At 41.6% G+C, this 15,043-nt stretch overlaps 1 protein-coding gene across 1 annotated transcript in view; it reads left to right on the forward strand.

The window, feature by feature from the left end:
- The first annotated feature begins 7,044 nt into the window (after positions 1 to 7,044).
- Positions 7,045 to 15,043, forward strand: part of RSPH14 (radial spoke head 14 homolog) — a 74,455-nt gene continuing 66,456 nt past the window's right edge. The window contains exons 1-3 of the mRNA XM_049789027.1: positions 7,045 to 7,249; positions 8,225 to 8,327; positions 14,008 to 14,126. Of these exons, the coding sequence (XP_049644984.1) occupies positions 7,051 to 7,249; positions 8,225 to 8,327; positions 14,008 to 14,126 (421 nt within the window). The 5' untranslated portion in view covers positions 7,045 to 7,050. The remainder of the gene's footprint in view (positions 7,250 to 8,224; positions 8,328 to 14,007; positions 14,127 to 15,043) is intronic.

A 15,043-nucleotide genomic window follows, 5' to 3' on the forward strand; every position in this document is an offset into this window, starting at 1 on the left:
CGGCGCCAGGGGTTACTGTGCTCAGAAATCGCTTCTGCCAGGTTCCTGGCAGGAACCATATTGGGATGTCGGGAATCGACCCGGGTCCGTCACGGGTCAGCTGCAAAGCAATGCAAACGACCTACCGCTGTGCTAGAAATATGGTATTTTTATAGTTGAGTATTTAGAGTAGTTTTCTTTATGTTATGGCAACGAGGGATCTCCAAGATCCCTTGGCTTCTTCACATCCTGTATCTGATTAGTAAATTCTGTAGATTCCCCTGAAGAAAAAAAAAAAAGTGTCCAGTAGCCTCTCCCTCCCACTTCTACTATTATGTTTTGTTTTCTTTTGTTTTGGGGCCACACCCGACAGCCCTCAGGGGGTTAATACTGGCTGCACACTCAGAAATCACTCCTGGCCAGCTCGGGAGACATTTTATGGGATGCTGGGAATAACCCGATTCAGCTGCTTGCAAGGCAGATGCCCTACCCATTGTGCTATCACTCCGGCCCCTACTGTGTTACCTGTACACAAAACATTATCTTTCCCCCATACCTTCGTTTTTTTTTTTTTTTTTTTATCTATTTCCCTATTCTTTCCCCTCTTCCTAGCATCAGGGATTCCCCTGTTAAAACACAGATTGAGAGTGTGCCACCCCTTAATTCCTAACCCTCCAATGCCTCCGGATATCTTTCACAAATAAAAGCTCTACAATGGCCCCCAATATTTGCATTAGACACTCTTTTGATCTCTTTTCCTAGTGTTTCTCCCCCACTCTCTTTCCCCAACTTTCCATGTATGCTCCCTTGGCCTCCAATACACCAGGCTTTTGGATGTGACACTGACAGATCTCTGGGCTTGGAATAGTTTTTTCCAGGATACCACTTTGTTCCCCTTAACGATCTTCAACTTTGCTCTCTGAAGGGAAGGCTTTCTTAGCCAGTCTATAGACAATTGTTTCATCCTCTCAATTTTTACTTGTTGTTTCTTCAAAAAGCTTGTTGTTTTCTCACATTATGCAATTTACTATTGCATTCATTGTCTGTCTCCCTCCATTGAGTAAGGGGAGCAAAGGCTTTGTTCATAGATAAGCCATGTCCGTTTAACAATGCCTGCACATAGGTGGCACTTAGTGAATGTTAAGTCAAAAACAAATATTCTTTTGGGGGGATGTTTTATTCTTTTTTGGTCACATCCAGCTGCGCTTAGGCCTTATTTCTGGCTCTGCCTTGAGGGATTACTTCTGGGAGCGTTCAGGAGATCATATGAAGATGGGGAGGGGGTAAGAATGGTTTTGATGGGCCCGGAGAGATAGCACAGCAGCGTTTGCCTTGCAAGCAGCCGATCCAGGACCAAAGGTGGTTGGTTCGAATCCCGGTGTCCCATATGGTCCCCCGTGCCTGCCAGGAGCTATTTCTGAGCAGACAGCCAGGAATAACTCCTGAGCACCGCTGGGTGTGGCCCAAAAACCAAAAACCAAAAAAAAAAAAGAATGTTTTTGGTGGGGATCAAATCTGGGTAGGGTTTACTATCTCTGGCTCCAAATACTCAAAAAATTTTAAAAATGGGGAACTACATTTGAAGTATGCTTGCCACTACGTTAAACTTTATTTATATTAACAAAGGGGATTTATTTGTTGCCACAGGTGGGAACAACCACTTGTCTGAGAACCAAAGTGGAAGGGTGATATTTTATTTTCATATTTTATAGATGTTCCTTTCTGCACCTCTTTAATAAATAATTCAAACAAAAAACAATTTTAAGTAGAGACTTTAATAGGCACCATTATTACAACTCTTTGGAGATCAATCCTCTCATACTCTGCTTTGTTTTCTTTCTTGGAGTCTTCCACAGATATATCCTCCTCCCTGTGTTCATGACATGAATTTAACAGAATGGAGAGCCAACAATAGAGCTTCCTAAATCTTCTGCCACTGTATTAATGACTTCATTGGAGATAGAATAATTTTCACAGATATGCTTGCTACTGTACTTTTTCTTTTTCCTTCTCTTTCATTTTATATTTTTTCTTTTCATTTGCTTTTCAAGAACTTTGCTTTCATTTATCTGGAAACAAATGTATTCTAGTTAACTTTGTGATGCATTTTCTTTAAATAAAAAATACACGAAACAAACAGTTCTTACTATAGTATTCAAGTCTGATTAGTACCCAAAAGCCTTTTGTTCAGAGATGGACCTATTTATAATTTTTGACTTCACCCTGTATAATTCTGCATTTTAAAATGTCCCCACAGTGGTAGTGAGTAAAAGAAATAGAATGCCTGTCTCAAATACAGGCAAGGGTTAGGGGAGGAGGGAGATGGGGGGACACTGATGGTGGGCATGTTGCACTGGTAAAGGGAATGTTATTTTTTATAACTGAAACCCAACTATAAACTGTTTGTAATCATGGTGCTTAAATAAAGATATTAATTAAAAAAAAAAAAAAGAATCACCAAAAGAACAGTAACACAAATATGCTCCCAATAAGATACCTGGTTTCAAGAGCTCTTATTATGAAATTAATTTCTATATTAATGGCCATTAAAATACTGATTCCTATCAACTAATTTCTGTTTGAGGAGTGATTCATGTAGAGCTAGATGGCCTCTGGAGTGTAATATTGTGGTATTACCAAAATAAGACATTAGTTTGCTTTGGAAAGAAGGCTAGGGAATGGGATAGGATTAGGAACAAAGGCAGTGATAATGGTCCTTTTCACTGATTAAAGTTTGATGATTCACAATCAATTATATGCAAAGCACAATCATATCTGTATATTTTAAAATATAATGAAAGGAAGAATGAAAAATAATAAAGTTGAAGAATAATTAAGACTAACAAAATTTACTATTTATATAAATATTTATTATTTATTTATATTTACTAAAATATTCTGAGATACCTGAAAAATATTCTGAGATACACTTTGAAAATCTAATTGATTCAGTACCCTGACTTTGCAGATGAGCAAACTAAGGTTCATATATTTAAAAGGATTGCCAAAAAAAAAAAAAAAAAAGGATTTGCCTTGTGAGCTAGATAGGGCTAGAATTACAACTTAGATCTCTAACTCCATCCCAGTGACATATACATCATATCCTAAGAAAAATGCTAAGATTTATGGGGTTAGAGACCACCTTTTAAATCGGTCCTTTGAAGGGCAGCGATAGGGCTGGAGCAGTAGCACAGCGGCAGGGTGTTTGCTTTGCATGTAGCTGACCCAGGACGGACCTTGGTTTGATCCCCGGTGTCTCATATGGTCCCCCAAATCAGGAGCGATTTCTGAGCTCATAGCCAGGAGTAACTCCTGAGCATCACCGGGTGTGGCCCACCCCCCCAGAAAAAAGAAGGGCATTGATAGGAGATAGGTCTTCATATTACAATATTACAATATGAGTTCTTTGCAGCATAGATTTAAGTCAGTTAGCTCGGTCCCAAAGTAACTGACTGGAGGCTGATGTTGAGTGCTCTGTTGCTTAATTTCATTGCCAAGGGCTCAAGATTAAAAGTAAATTTAAGTAACTTATTCTACCTCTTCCTGTGCTTCAATTTAATCATCTATAAATTAGACTCAGCTGTTTACTTTGAAGGTTTGCTATGCAGCTCACAACAATTACAGTGTAAGTGTTTTTGTATAATGCTTTAGTATAAGTGCTTTGGTAATTACTTAGTTTTGGTGATTGCTTACTTTGGTGTTAAGTGTTTTGTGATTATAAAGTGTGATTCAAGCTCATCAACCATTCATTTGTTCTATGCTGACTCAAAACCTTTGGGAAATTTCTGGCATTGGCGAGATAAGTACAGGATTGACAGTGCTTCCATCCTCAGGGAAGTTGGAGTTTACAGGAGGAATACAGTAGTAAAGAGAAGAAGTAGAGAATTGAGGGGTGTGTAAATGAAGGAATTAAACGACAGGATCAATGACTCATTTGGAGTTGGGAGAAGGCTTCAGAGAAAAAGTCTTCACCAAATTGGAGCTCAAAGGACAAAAGGGTGGTTAACACTATAGGCATTGTGGGCTGCCCAAAGAGTTGACCATTTGGGGAAAGAAACATCTAGAATGCCTGGAGGAGGCCATCACTGTGGCCTCCTTTAGCGACTGGCAGCTGGACTTACCATGGGAGCAGAGTAGAACCATGGGAACATTTTGCCCAGTAGTAGCTGGATCTGATTTGTTTTTAACATTTAAAACAAACAAAAAAATACATCTGTCAAACATTTAGACTAGAAGAACTAAAAAGGGTTATCAGAAAGAATGAGGAAGAGAGGTGGCTAAATCTCATAAAAAGGGATGACTTGTATGATAAAGGATGGAAATCAGACTTTGCTAATGAATGTAATGCAGTTTAGAAAGAGGTTGCTTTATATTACAACTAAAATTTACATAATATTATAAATCAGTTTTATTCCAATTAAAAAATTATAAAAACAGGGGGCTGGAGCGATAGTACAGCGGGTAGGGTGCTTGCCTTGCACGGAGCTAGCTGATCTGTGTTCGATCCCTGGCACCACATACGGTTCCCCAAACCATCCAGAAGCGATCTCAGAGCACAGAGCTAGGAGTAAGCCCTGAGAACTACATACAGGGTACAGCTCCCCCGCCCCCCCCCCCCAAGAAAAACAAAAGAAAAAGCAACAAAAACCCATTGCTCTGGCCAGCAATTTTCTGACAGGCATCAATCTGTGTGTCATTACAAGGCTTACAAGCAAGAAACAAGGACCAGGGTCAAATCTGGGAAAAGTTACTGAACCTCTCTGAGGTTTAGACCCAGAATTTGAATAATGGATTGTAATTTCTTCTCCTAGTTTTACTTCTGTACCAAGATCTGCGCTGCCCTGAGCAACACCCTCAGCCAATCATCCTCTGGGGATCAAAGGCGTTCCAAGTGTTCAGAACAGCGGAAGGTCCATCGTCCCTTCCAACCCTCTCCTACCTTCCATTTCCCTTCCCCTCTGTACCCCGAGCAAGGCTGAGCCGCCGTCGTTCCTCTTAGAGATCCAGTTTAATATCTGTGTCCGACCTGAGTTGTTGGCGCCTGCGTATTGGGGTTCCGACTGTGCTGGGGGCTGGACTCAGCGAGGTCGCCTAGTAACCGGGTCGCTTGGCAACGGGCCTGCACTGCGAGACCGTTTGAACTGAGGCAGGTGAGCCCGCCATGATGGACAGGGGCCCTGGGACAGGGGGACCCCCGAGACACACCCATTCCTCTGGGTCCGCGTTCTTTCACCCCAATATTCTCTCAGAGACTACAGGACTCCCATAGTCCATCTCCTTGAAGGAGGGCCACCCCTTTTACTCTGTGCCGGGTTCCCTGTGAGATGAGTTCACAGGGATCTGAAATCCCACCTGGGCCCCTGCTTCTCTTCCCTTATTACCTGACGCTGGAAATTTAGTGTTTAGTTCAAATCTTGCACCGAAGTAGTTAGTAGGCCTCTCCCCGGCCTCATTGAACCTGGTTCTCCATCACCACTATAATAATACCCACAGCCAATAATATATCTGGAGACTTTGGTGCTAGGCTCATGCTTATCAGTTAATAGGGCAACTATTAAGGAGGGAGGAGAGGAAATAGAGTCCATTATCATCTTCCTTTTGCAGCTGAAGCAAGACATGAATAAAAAAGTATTGGTCAATATTCACCTCTGGTTTAGCTTTAAAGCCCTTCTAGCACTTTGTCTTTTCCTTTTTTTCTCCCCTCCTTCCTCCCCTCCCTCCCTCCTTTCCTCCCTTCTTCCCTCCTTCCTTCCTCCCCTCTCTCCCTCCCTCCTTCCTTTCTACCTTCCTTCCCTCCCTTCTTCCTTCTTTTCTTCTTTCCCTCTCTCCCTCCTTCCCTTCCTTCTTCCTTCCTTCCCTTCCTCTTTTCTTCCCTCCCTCCTTCCCTCCCTTCCTCCCTCCTTCCTTCCCTCCTTTCCTCCCTCTTCCTTTTCCTTCCCTCCTTCTTCCTTCCCTCCTCCCTCCCTCCCTCCCTCCCTCCCTCCCTCCCTCCCTCCCTTCCTTCCTTCCTTCCTTCCTTCCTTCCTTCCTTCCTTCCTTCCTTCCTTCCTTCCTTCCTTCCTTCCTTCCTTCCTTCCTTCCTTCCTTCCTTCCATGCTGAAGGCCAACAGAGCTACAGGTGCTTGGGAGACTATGCAGTGCTGGGTTCAATCCCTGGAAATGTGCATGCCAGGGACCCTGCTTTGAACCTTTGAGTTGTTTCCCCTATATGAAACCTATTGTTATATATTATGCCATACTGCCTATAATTGCTACAAAGAGTGTGTGTGTGTGTGTGTGTGTGTGTGTGTAGCCTCTTTCCTTTCTTGAAAGTTTTTTTTTCCACATATTTAATTAAACACCAAAAACATTCCCCATTGAAGAATGGCATAGTCCAATCCCACCTCACACATAGAGTTTGGGTTCAAAGGATTATAGCATGTGCCCTCAACACTGAGCTTGATTAGCTGCTGAGCACTGCTGGGTGCTGTCCAAAACACACCGACAGTGATCCTCAAGTTTAGAGCAAGAAGTAAACTCTGAGTACTGCCAAGTATGGTCAAAAACCTATGGCTACTCTCAGTTTGGTGCTGAAGAGTCACTCCTGACAGTGTGAGAGGATCAATAGTAAACCAAGGGTCTCCAGCATGCAAAGTGTGGAGTACACGTGCTGATGTTCAGGGGTTATTCAAGAATCACTCTGGGAAGCTCAAGTTACCGTATGGGATGCCAGGGATTGAATCCTGGCTATTTGATGCAAGGCAACCACCCTACAGGGCCAGAGAGATAGCACAGCGGTAGGGCGTTTGCCTTGCATGCATTTGAATCAGAACAGATAGTGGTTCAAATCCTGGCATCCCATGTGGTCCCTTGAGCCTGCCAGGAGCAATTTCTGAGCGAGAGCCAAGGGTAACACCAGAGTGCCGCCAGGTGTGAGCCAAAATCCAAAAGAAAAATACCCATTCCATTGGCCTCACAGTTTTGAGACTCAAATGTAAGTAGCTCCTACGTTGTAATAATGATAACATTGTAATAACTCTTGCAGAGCATCATTTTGAAAGCTGGAGAGTCGCCTTCAGCAGGTGTGGAAAGATGGCTCATCCCCGAATATCAAAGTACCTGCCCCCTAATATCGATCCCACTAAGGCTACCATTGCCTATGGCCATCGTGCCCTTCCCAAGTTGAATGAGGAGCTACAATCCGAGGATCTGAAGACGAAGCATAAAGCTCTCATGGCTCTCTCTGACCTTGTGCACGATCCCGAGAATGTATTTATGGCTATCAGAATAGGTGAGCATGTCACAGCCTAATTACCTACTACAGGGGTCTAGATGGTCAACACAGCTAGAAGTAGGAGGAGCTGAGGTCACCAGTATCCATCCCCACTGATGGATTATTTCTTATCCAGACACTATCAGCAGTTCATCCAAGCCATGAATCAGTTCCCTCTTCTCTACCCCAATTATTTGGCTACAGTTCCACAGAACATCTGTCTACAGTGCTGACACACAAAAAAGACACAATGTCATATCCAAGGAACATATTGAGATCCCAAAGTTCTTTGTTTCCCACTCTCTTCATTGCCAAAATACGAGTTGAGGTGAATTTAGTGTCAGGGTGATATCTTTCTCAAATAAGGTATTAGAAAATGGCCACTTTTCTCTCCAGCTGTATCTGAGGGACTGGGTTAATTCCAGAGAAAGTTCTTGGCCTAGCACTCTAGGTGGAACTTTAGTAACTAGAACTGCTGTTAGCCAAATTCTGGCCTCCACCACTCCACATGTGCCACCATTGTTATCTTGGTCATTATAGCATCAACCTTAGAAAAAAGGGTAAATCCTCAATTGACAGATAAGAAAACCTATTCAGAGGCTACGGTTGGCCTAATAGAGAAATAAAGCACAACTTTTATTCACTTGACCTGGCGTCTCAGTTATATAGCACATTCAAAGATACATAATTTGGGACAAAGTTGAAGTTTGACCCCTGGTCTCTCCAAACGTCAGTCATTTTCTTAACTCCATGGTTGACTTTGAGAGAAGGTAGAAATAACTATTTCTGGGGTGAGTCTTTTTAGTACTCAGATCTCTCTTTAATGTTCCAAGTAATTTGTAATACAATTTCCCACATTGCCCCAAAGCCGTGGGACATCTAGTACCCCTCTTGTTATTTGATTTTAACTTTCCTATTGACTACTAGTTGGTTTCTGGGAATTGTTGATGTTCAAAGATTTTTACTTTTTTTGGTTGCTGGTTTGCCTTGTAGGTTTCCTGGATAGTCTGAAAAAATTGCTGTATGATGTTGATGACTTTGTACGGATAAAGACCACTGAAGTGCTCTACATCATGGCAGGACATAACATGGGCAGGTGGGCTGCTGTCTTTCAAAACTACTAGTACCTCTGGGCACCATGCTATTTCATGATAGTGTGCCAAAGTTTTATGTGTAGCACAGACAAAAACAGGACTCTATTGGGGGTGCATTTGTTTGTGTCTGTGGAGACCTAGTGAGAATTATTCTCTTTTTCAGATCATTTTTTTGGGGGGGGTGGTATCCACAGCTGTGTTCAGAAGCTCTAATATTACTCCCATGATACTTGGTTTGGTGATTGTGAGCCTGACAAGTGCTTGGATCTGAATTCTTTGTGGCTCAGGCCCAGCAGTGCAGGGAGCCACCAGGCCATTATATACTCACACTATACCCTTTGGTATCCTATGAAGAGGTTCTGTGACAGGGATCCAGCTTGAGGCCTTCAGCCTACTAGTGATGCTCTTCCACTATTTTGAGCTGTTTTCCCAGTTTTTAGTTTCCAGCTTTGAGTTTCCTATTTTGAAAGTAGAAAAGTTCTGGTTCTACAACTGTTTAGTCTTTTCTTGGCTCTTTAGTGGGAAACCCAATTTTACTTTTCTCAGATTCCCACAGGGCTGTGACTTGGGGTCATATCTCTGAGTGGCAGAGCCTCAAAGAGACACAGATGCTATCCTTCTCTACAGCATTGAATTGTAGGGTTACTTAACTGGAAATGTCCCTTTCATAGGTAAGTACGGATTCACACTTTATTTTGTATCAATGCAAGAATTTAGTTATTCTGTGTATGTTTGGGTTGTAAGGTGGAGGCTTGGACTGGTGGTAGACACACCTTCCAACACCAGCTCAGTTCCCCATCTTTTTTGTTTTTCTTCTCCTTTCCTCCCTCCCTTTCTCAGTTCCCCATCTTTTTTTTTTTGTTTGTTTGTTTTTTGGGTCACACCCGGCAGTGCTCAGAGGTTACTCCTGGCTCTATGCTCAGAAATCACTCCTGGTAGGCTCAGGGGACCATATGGGATGCCAGGATTCAAACCACCAACCTTCTGCATGCAAGGCAAACGCCTTACCTCCATGCTATCTCTTCGGTCCCCAGTTCCCCATCTTTTATATTTGTTTGTTTTTGGCCACATCTGGAGGTCCTCAGGGGTCACTCCTGGCTCTGTATTTAAGAATTACATCTGAAAAAAAAAGAAAAAAAAAAAGAATTACATCTGGTGTGCTTGGTGAGCCATATAAGATGCCAGGGATAAAACCTAGATCAGCCAGGTGTAAGATAAGTGCCCTACCCATTGTATTATCTCTCTGGCACCATAGTTTCCCATCTTGACTTGGAATCAATCTTAGGTTTGTGTTAAAAAAAGAACTGGAAAAAAAAACTCACACAAGTACCCCTCAATCCTGCTTAGGGATCATGGCCCAGGGTACATATGCTCAGAAAGAAGTGAGAAGAGCAATGACCGAGGACCTGAAGAAATGGGGTCACAGCCTTCGAGATTGTTCTTCTTAAACAACAAAAAGCCTTCAGAAAAACTTTCAATCTTTCTAGGGTTACCAGTTATCTTACAAAAGTAAAGGAGGCTCAGAGGCTTGGTTTTCTGCAATTTTATCCCATTGTCTTTATCAGAAGCTTTTCCTGGGACTGGGAGTTGATTGAGTTAATTGCACATGGAGTGCTCATTTTAGAGCACAGAAATGTCTGTCCTTCTGCAAGCTCCACTGGGCATACCTCTCTCTGAGGACTGCTGCCTTTCTGTAACTCACACACCTCAGGGCCATCTCTGGATACTGCCTCAAACCCCCCCCCCCCCCACAGACACTGCTGCCATTCTGTAACTCACACACACCTCAGGGCCATCTCTGGATACTGCCTCAGACCTCCCCCCACCCCACACACCCTCAAGGCCATCTCTGGATACTGCCTTAGACCCCCTGACCTCCTAGTTTTCTCCTCCTAGTTTTCTCATTTCTTTGACTTCTAAATTCAGATCCCTCTATATCTTTGACTCCTCAAGTCACCGTAATGGATTTCATGTGGGGAGGTAGTGCTGCAATGAATAACCCAATTCCCATACTTTGTACCATGAAATATATTCTTGTAGGTGGGGCCCAAGTCCTGCCAGAACATCCCACCTTTTCCAGACATGCCATGAAAACACTCTTGATTTTGAATCTCATCTCACTTATCTGACACAAACCCAGAGATAAGTGTTATCATACTTTAGACAGTGATCCTCAAACTATGGCCCGCGGGCCACATATTGTATTTGTATCTATTTTGTTTCTTCATTGCAAAATAAGATATGTGCAGTGTGCATAAGAATTCATTGATAAGTTTTGTTTTTACTATAGTCAGACTCTCCAATGGTCTGAGGGACAGTGAACTGGCCCCCTGTTTAAAAAGTTTGAGGACCCTGTTTTAGAAGCACAGAAAAGTGAAGAGTCTCTCATTCTTTTGCCCTTTTTTTTTCCTCTTTTCTATGGACATTAGATAGCAATCCCCTAGGAAGGCTGACAATAGCTGAAGAAGGAATTGAAACCTGGGTAACTTTAAAGAAACTAAGAACCTAGTGAGAGTAATTGTGGGTTTCTTTGGTGTTACAAGGAGGTCAGGGGTGGAGAAAGATCTTTCCAACTGTGGCTATGTAAGGAGGGTCTCTGTGAAGAAACCATCATTGACCTTGGCCTGCAAAGCTCTCCTTACTCACCATCCCTCACACTGCCATTCTGATAGATGTGGAGGAGACCAAGTGAGACAGGCAGCCTGTATGCCTAAGCTCTCTCCTCCACACCGCATTGAAGAAAGAATGCAAAGAGATTTAAAAAAGAAAGTTAACTGATTTCTGAAATTCTCTCAAATTTAGTGGTAGCTTTAGTAACTTATTAATATCTTGAAGAACTAATGCTCATGGTGAAATCCAGCTGTCATTCTATATCCATGAGCATCATGACAGGAAGAGTGGGTGTGAGTGAGCACTCACCACTTACCTTAAGGAATTAGTTCTTGTGGCACAGTTGACTTGCAGTGTAGGACTAACATGGAGCAGGTTGTCACGCATTGATGACTGAGGCCTCGAAACCTTACCAGGTGCTTTGGAAAGTTCTCTGCAATTTTCCAATGTGAATTATTTTCTTAAGCCTAGACTGATAATAGAATTCAATATTTAAGTCCTGTCCAACAAGACAGAACACATTTGTGCTCTTAGGAATTTAAGCATTTCACACTGAGTTCTCATTTATGTCTGAACCTAAGTACTAGGAAATGTAGTAGCCCTTTTTACAACCCTTTCAGATGCCCTTTCACAAGGTACTACTGGGATACCCAACAGATATTTGTGAATCATAAGAAATGGTTAGAGACCCCAGACTCAGAGAATCCCACATTCTCAAAGTTACTCCTGCTTCCTGAATGATAAGCCAAGGTACACGTTTAAAATAAAGTCCCGGGGCCGGAGAGATAGCATGGAGGTAAGGCGTTTGCCATCAGTTCGAATCCTGGCATCCCATATGGTCCCCTGAGCCTGCCAGGAGCGATTTCTGAGCATGAAGCCAGGAGTAATCCCTGAGCGCTGCCGGGTGTGACCCAAAAACAAGTACAACAACAAAATAAAATAATAAAATGAAATAAAGTCCAGAGATATAGAGGAAAATCAGTCATATGAGGTGTAGTTATTTTTCTCAGAGTGTACTGCTGGCAGCACCAGGAGCTCTCAATGCTGTCCAGCGCCTCCAGTCTCATCAGTTTCAATAAAATATGGAGATAGGGATTTGGAGCCAAACAAGATTATATGATATATTGGATTCATGTATACCATCTTAGCTGCAAATGTCTAGTTATTAAGCAAAAACCTGTCCACAATGGTGTTAACAGTTTGTGTATCTGAACTTAATCTGTTGCTAGAAAGTGACAGGATGTCACTATGGGACTCTCATGGAACTGAGTTGATCTATGCTTTGAAAATGTATTACTTATTAATAATAACAGTGGTTGCTGAAGATTCACAAATAAATTCTTAGAGGTTATTCTCATTGATCCATTATAGTATACTAGCAGAAGAAATCTGAATCTCAACTGGGTAGCCTTTAAACAAAGAGATTGACAGCTGCAGGCCTCAAGTAAAACATGTTTTACACACTATTGATAGCTTTTGTGAAGTTTGGAGAAAACTCAATGGTCTCCAGTTCCATTGTTATTACTAATAAATAATATTTGTACAATTCTTATCTAATAATGCAGGACAGTTTTTACAAAAGTAGAAAAAGATCAGTAACTGATAAAATTGGATATTCCATTTAAAAAGCTCCTTTTTACACAAAACACAAATGCTTAAATAGTCACCAATCTTTTTGTACTACTCTTTAGCTTTATTTTTCTTTTTAAAGTTTTTACTTTTTTTTTTGTTTTTGGGTCACACCCGGTAGCGTTCAGGGGTTACTCCTGGCCCTATGCTAAGAAATCAATCCTGGCAGGCTCAAGGGACCATATGAGATGCCGGGATTCGAACCACTGTCCTTCTGCACGCAAGGCAAATGCCCTACCTCTATGCTATCTCTCCGGCCCCAGCTTTAATCATTTTGCTTAAAATTACATCTATAATATCTTCTAATATGCAGCTCTGGTTTCCTTAAAGTAGAGCAGGAACTCAAAAATATTAATGAAGTAATCAGCATATGAAAATTTTCTAGAATCTTGCATATAAAAAACCTAGAATCTTCTAGAACCTTACTCTTTTCTGAAACTCACATTTGAGTATTTTCAAAGCTTGGACAACTTTGTTTTTCATGAGGAAATTAGTAAAAGAAAAACTAAGCTTTTCTCCCTGAATTGTTTTTGTTTTATTATTCGTTTTATATTTATTATGTATTTGTTTTATATTTATTAATAAACAACAAGGAACACAGGTACTCCTAGGTTTGGAGGCAAGCTGAAAGGTCATCTGGGGAGGGGCTGGAGAGTGCACACTCGGAGTTTGTAGAGACCTCTGAGAGAAAGAGGTGGTACAGAGATTTAGGTACCACCACCACCACCACCACCACCACCACCACCACCACCACCACCACCACCACCACCACCACTACCACCACCACCACCACCAGGTGGTGTAGTAATCCAAAGAGATTATCTGGGAGAAGTGGGACAGTGTATATCTGCAGGCCTCAGGGCATAAGATTTAGGCATTTGAGGGAAGTCAACTTCTTGCTGCCTTCTCTCATTTTATAGACAGTAGGACTGAGATTCAGAAAGGAAGGGTCTAGGGGCACAAAGAGCCCAAGTTGAAGGGTTAATTAGGAAGTTGGAGAGTTCTGTTTCTGCAAAAACAACAACAACAATAAACAAAAAACCAGGGGTCGGAGAGATAGCATGGAGATAAGACATTTGCCTTGCATGCAGAAGGACAGTGGTTTGAAACCCGGTATCCCATATGGTCCCCCGAGCCTGCCAGGAGCAACTTCTGAGCATAGAGTCAGGAGTAACCCCTGAGTGCTGCCGGATGTGACTCAAAAAACGAAAACAAAACAAAACAAACAACCCCCCACACACACACAAAAAAAAAACAACAGGTCTGTTACTGAAATTTCTACTGTCACCAAGTCAGAATGCTGTTGTAGCCTGGAGAAATTTCCGATGGCCAACTGGCTTCTCTTGAAGAAGCCAGAAGAACGGGCAAGCAATAGCCTTTTAGATTTTACTTGAGCCAGTTGCACTTGGTTTTGCTGGGTCTCATATGACTACTTTTCTGCAGAGAGAGTATTTTGGATCAAGATGTCATCATTTCCCTTTCCTTCCTGCTGGATGACACAAACCCCATCTGCCGGAAGAACCTGTTCCTGGTGTTCAAGCACTTGGCCAATCTTCCTTCAGGTAGGTTTGCAGTGGGAGCTCCTCTCTAATCTAAAGGTTGTAGACTTCTGCTGTAAAGCACAGTATAAGCACTGTTCTAAACTTTAGAACATGGTTTTTAAAGACTGGGCTTTTGTTATTTTACAACGCACATAAGATGGAAAAGAAGGCAAATATATGAAAGTTGATTGAATTATACTGAGTGGATATACTAATAAGCACCTTCCCATCAAGAAATTTGTATATTAATAGAAATCCACTAAAATTTTTCTACATGCCAGTTACCCCTCACCTATATGTAATAGTATTTTCAGTCTGTTAGATAAAGATTAGTTTATGCTTTTTTTTTTAAAAAGTTTTCATAAATGGGAACATATAGGCCATGAGATTTTGCTTCTAAATTATTCTAGTCAACATTTTTTCTCTGAGGTCCAGATGTTGTATATTTTTCTGGTTTAAGCTGAAGTGTGGTCTTTACATTGTAAGAGTATACTATGGATTATCTATTGATTTAGATTTATTTTTACTATTTTACTATTATAGTTGGCCAACAAGTTTTAAAATAGTGTTAACATGATGTGACTTTGATGTATAGTTACTGAAATTTCCCACCACCAAAGTGCCAGAGATCCTTCACCAGTATACATATTTACTTCTAGACAATCTTTTCATCTTTGTTATCCCCTCATTTCTGCTCCATAAACTCAGTTTGTAATCCAAAACTATAATTTTGTTATCACTGAATATTGTCAATGACATTGTTTTGTTTCTCTGTATACCAAAGATCAGTGAGATAATATGGTATTTGTCCTTCTCCCTCTGACTTATTTAGATTAACACGATATCTTCCAGTTCCATCTATGTTCATCCAATTGTAAGATTTAATATTTGTTTTAAAAAATACCTACATGGTATTCCACTGTGTATATATGCTAAGT

Source organism: Suncus etruscus, chromosome 15, assembly GCF_024139225.1.
Source record: "Suncus etruscus isolate mSunEtr1 chromosome 15, mSunEtr1.pri.cur, whole genome shotgun sequence".
Classification (NCBI taxonomy): domain Eukaryota; kingdom Metazoa; phylum Chordata; class Mammalia; order Eulipotyphla; family Soricidae; genus Suncus; species Suncus etruscus.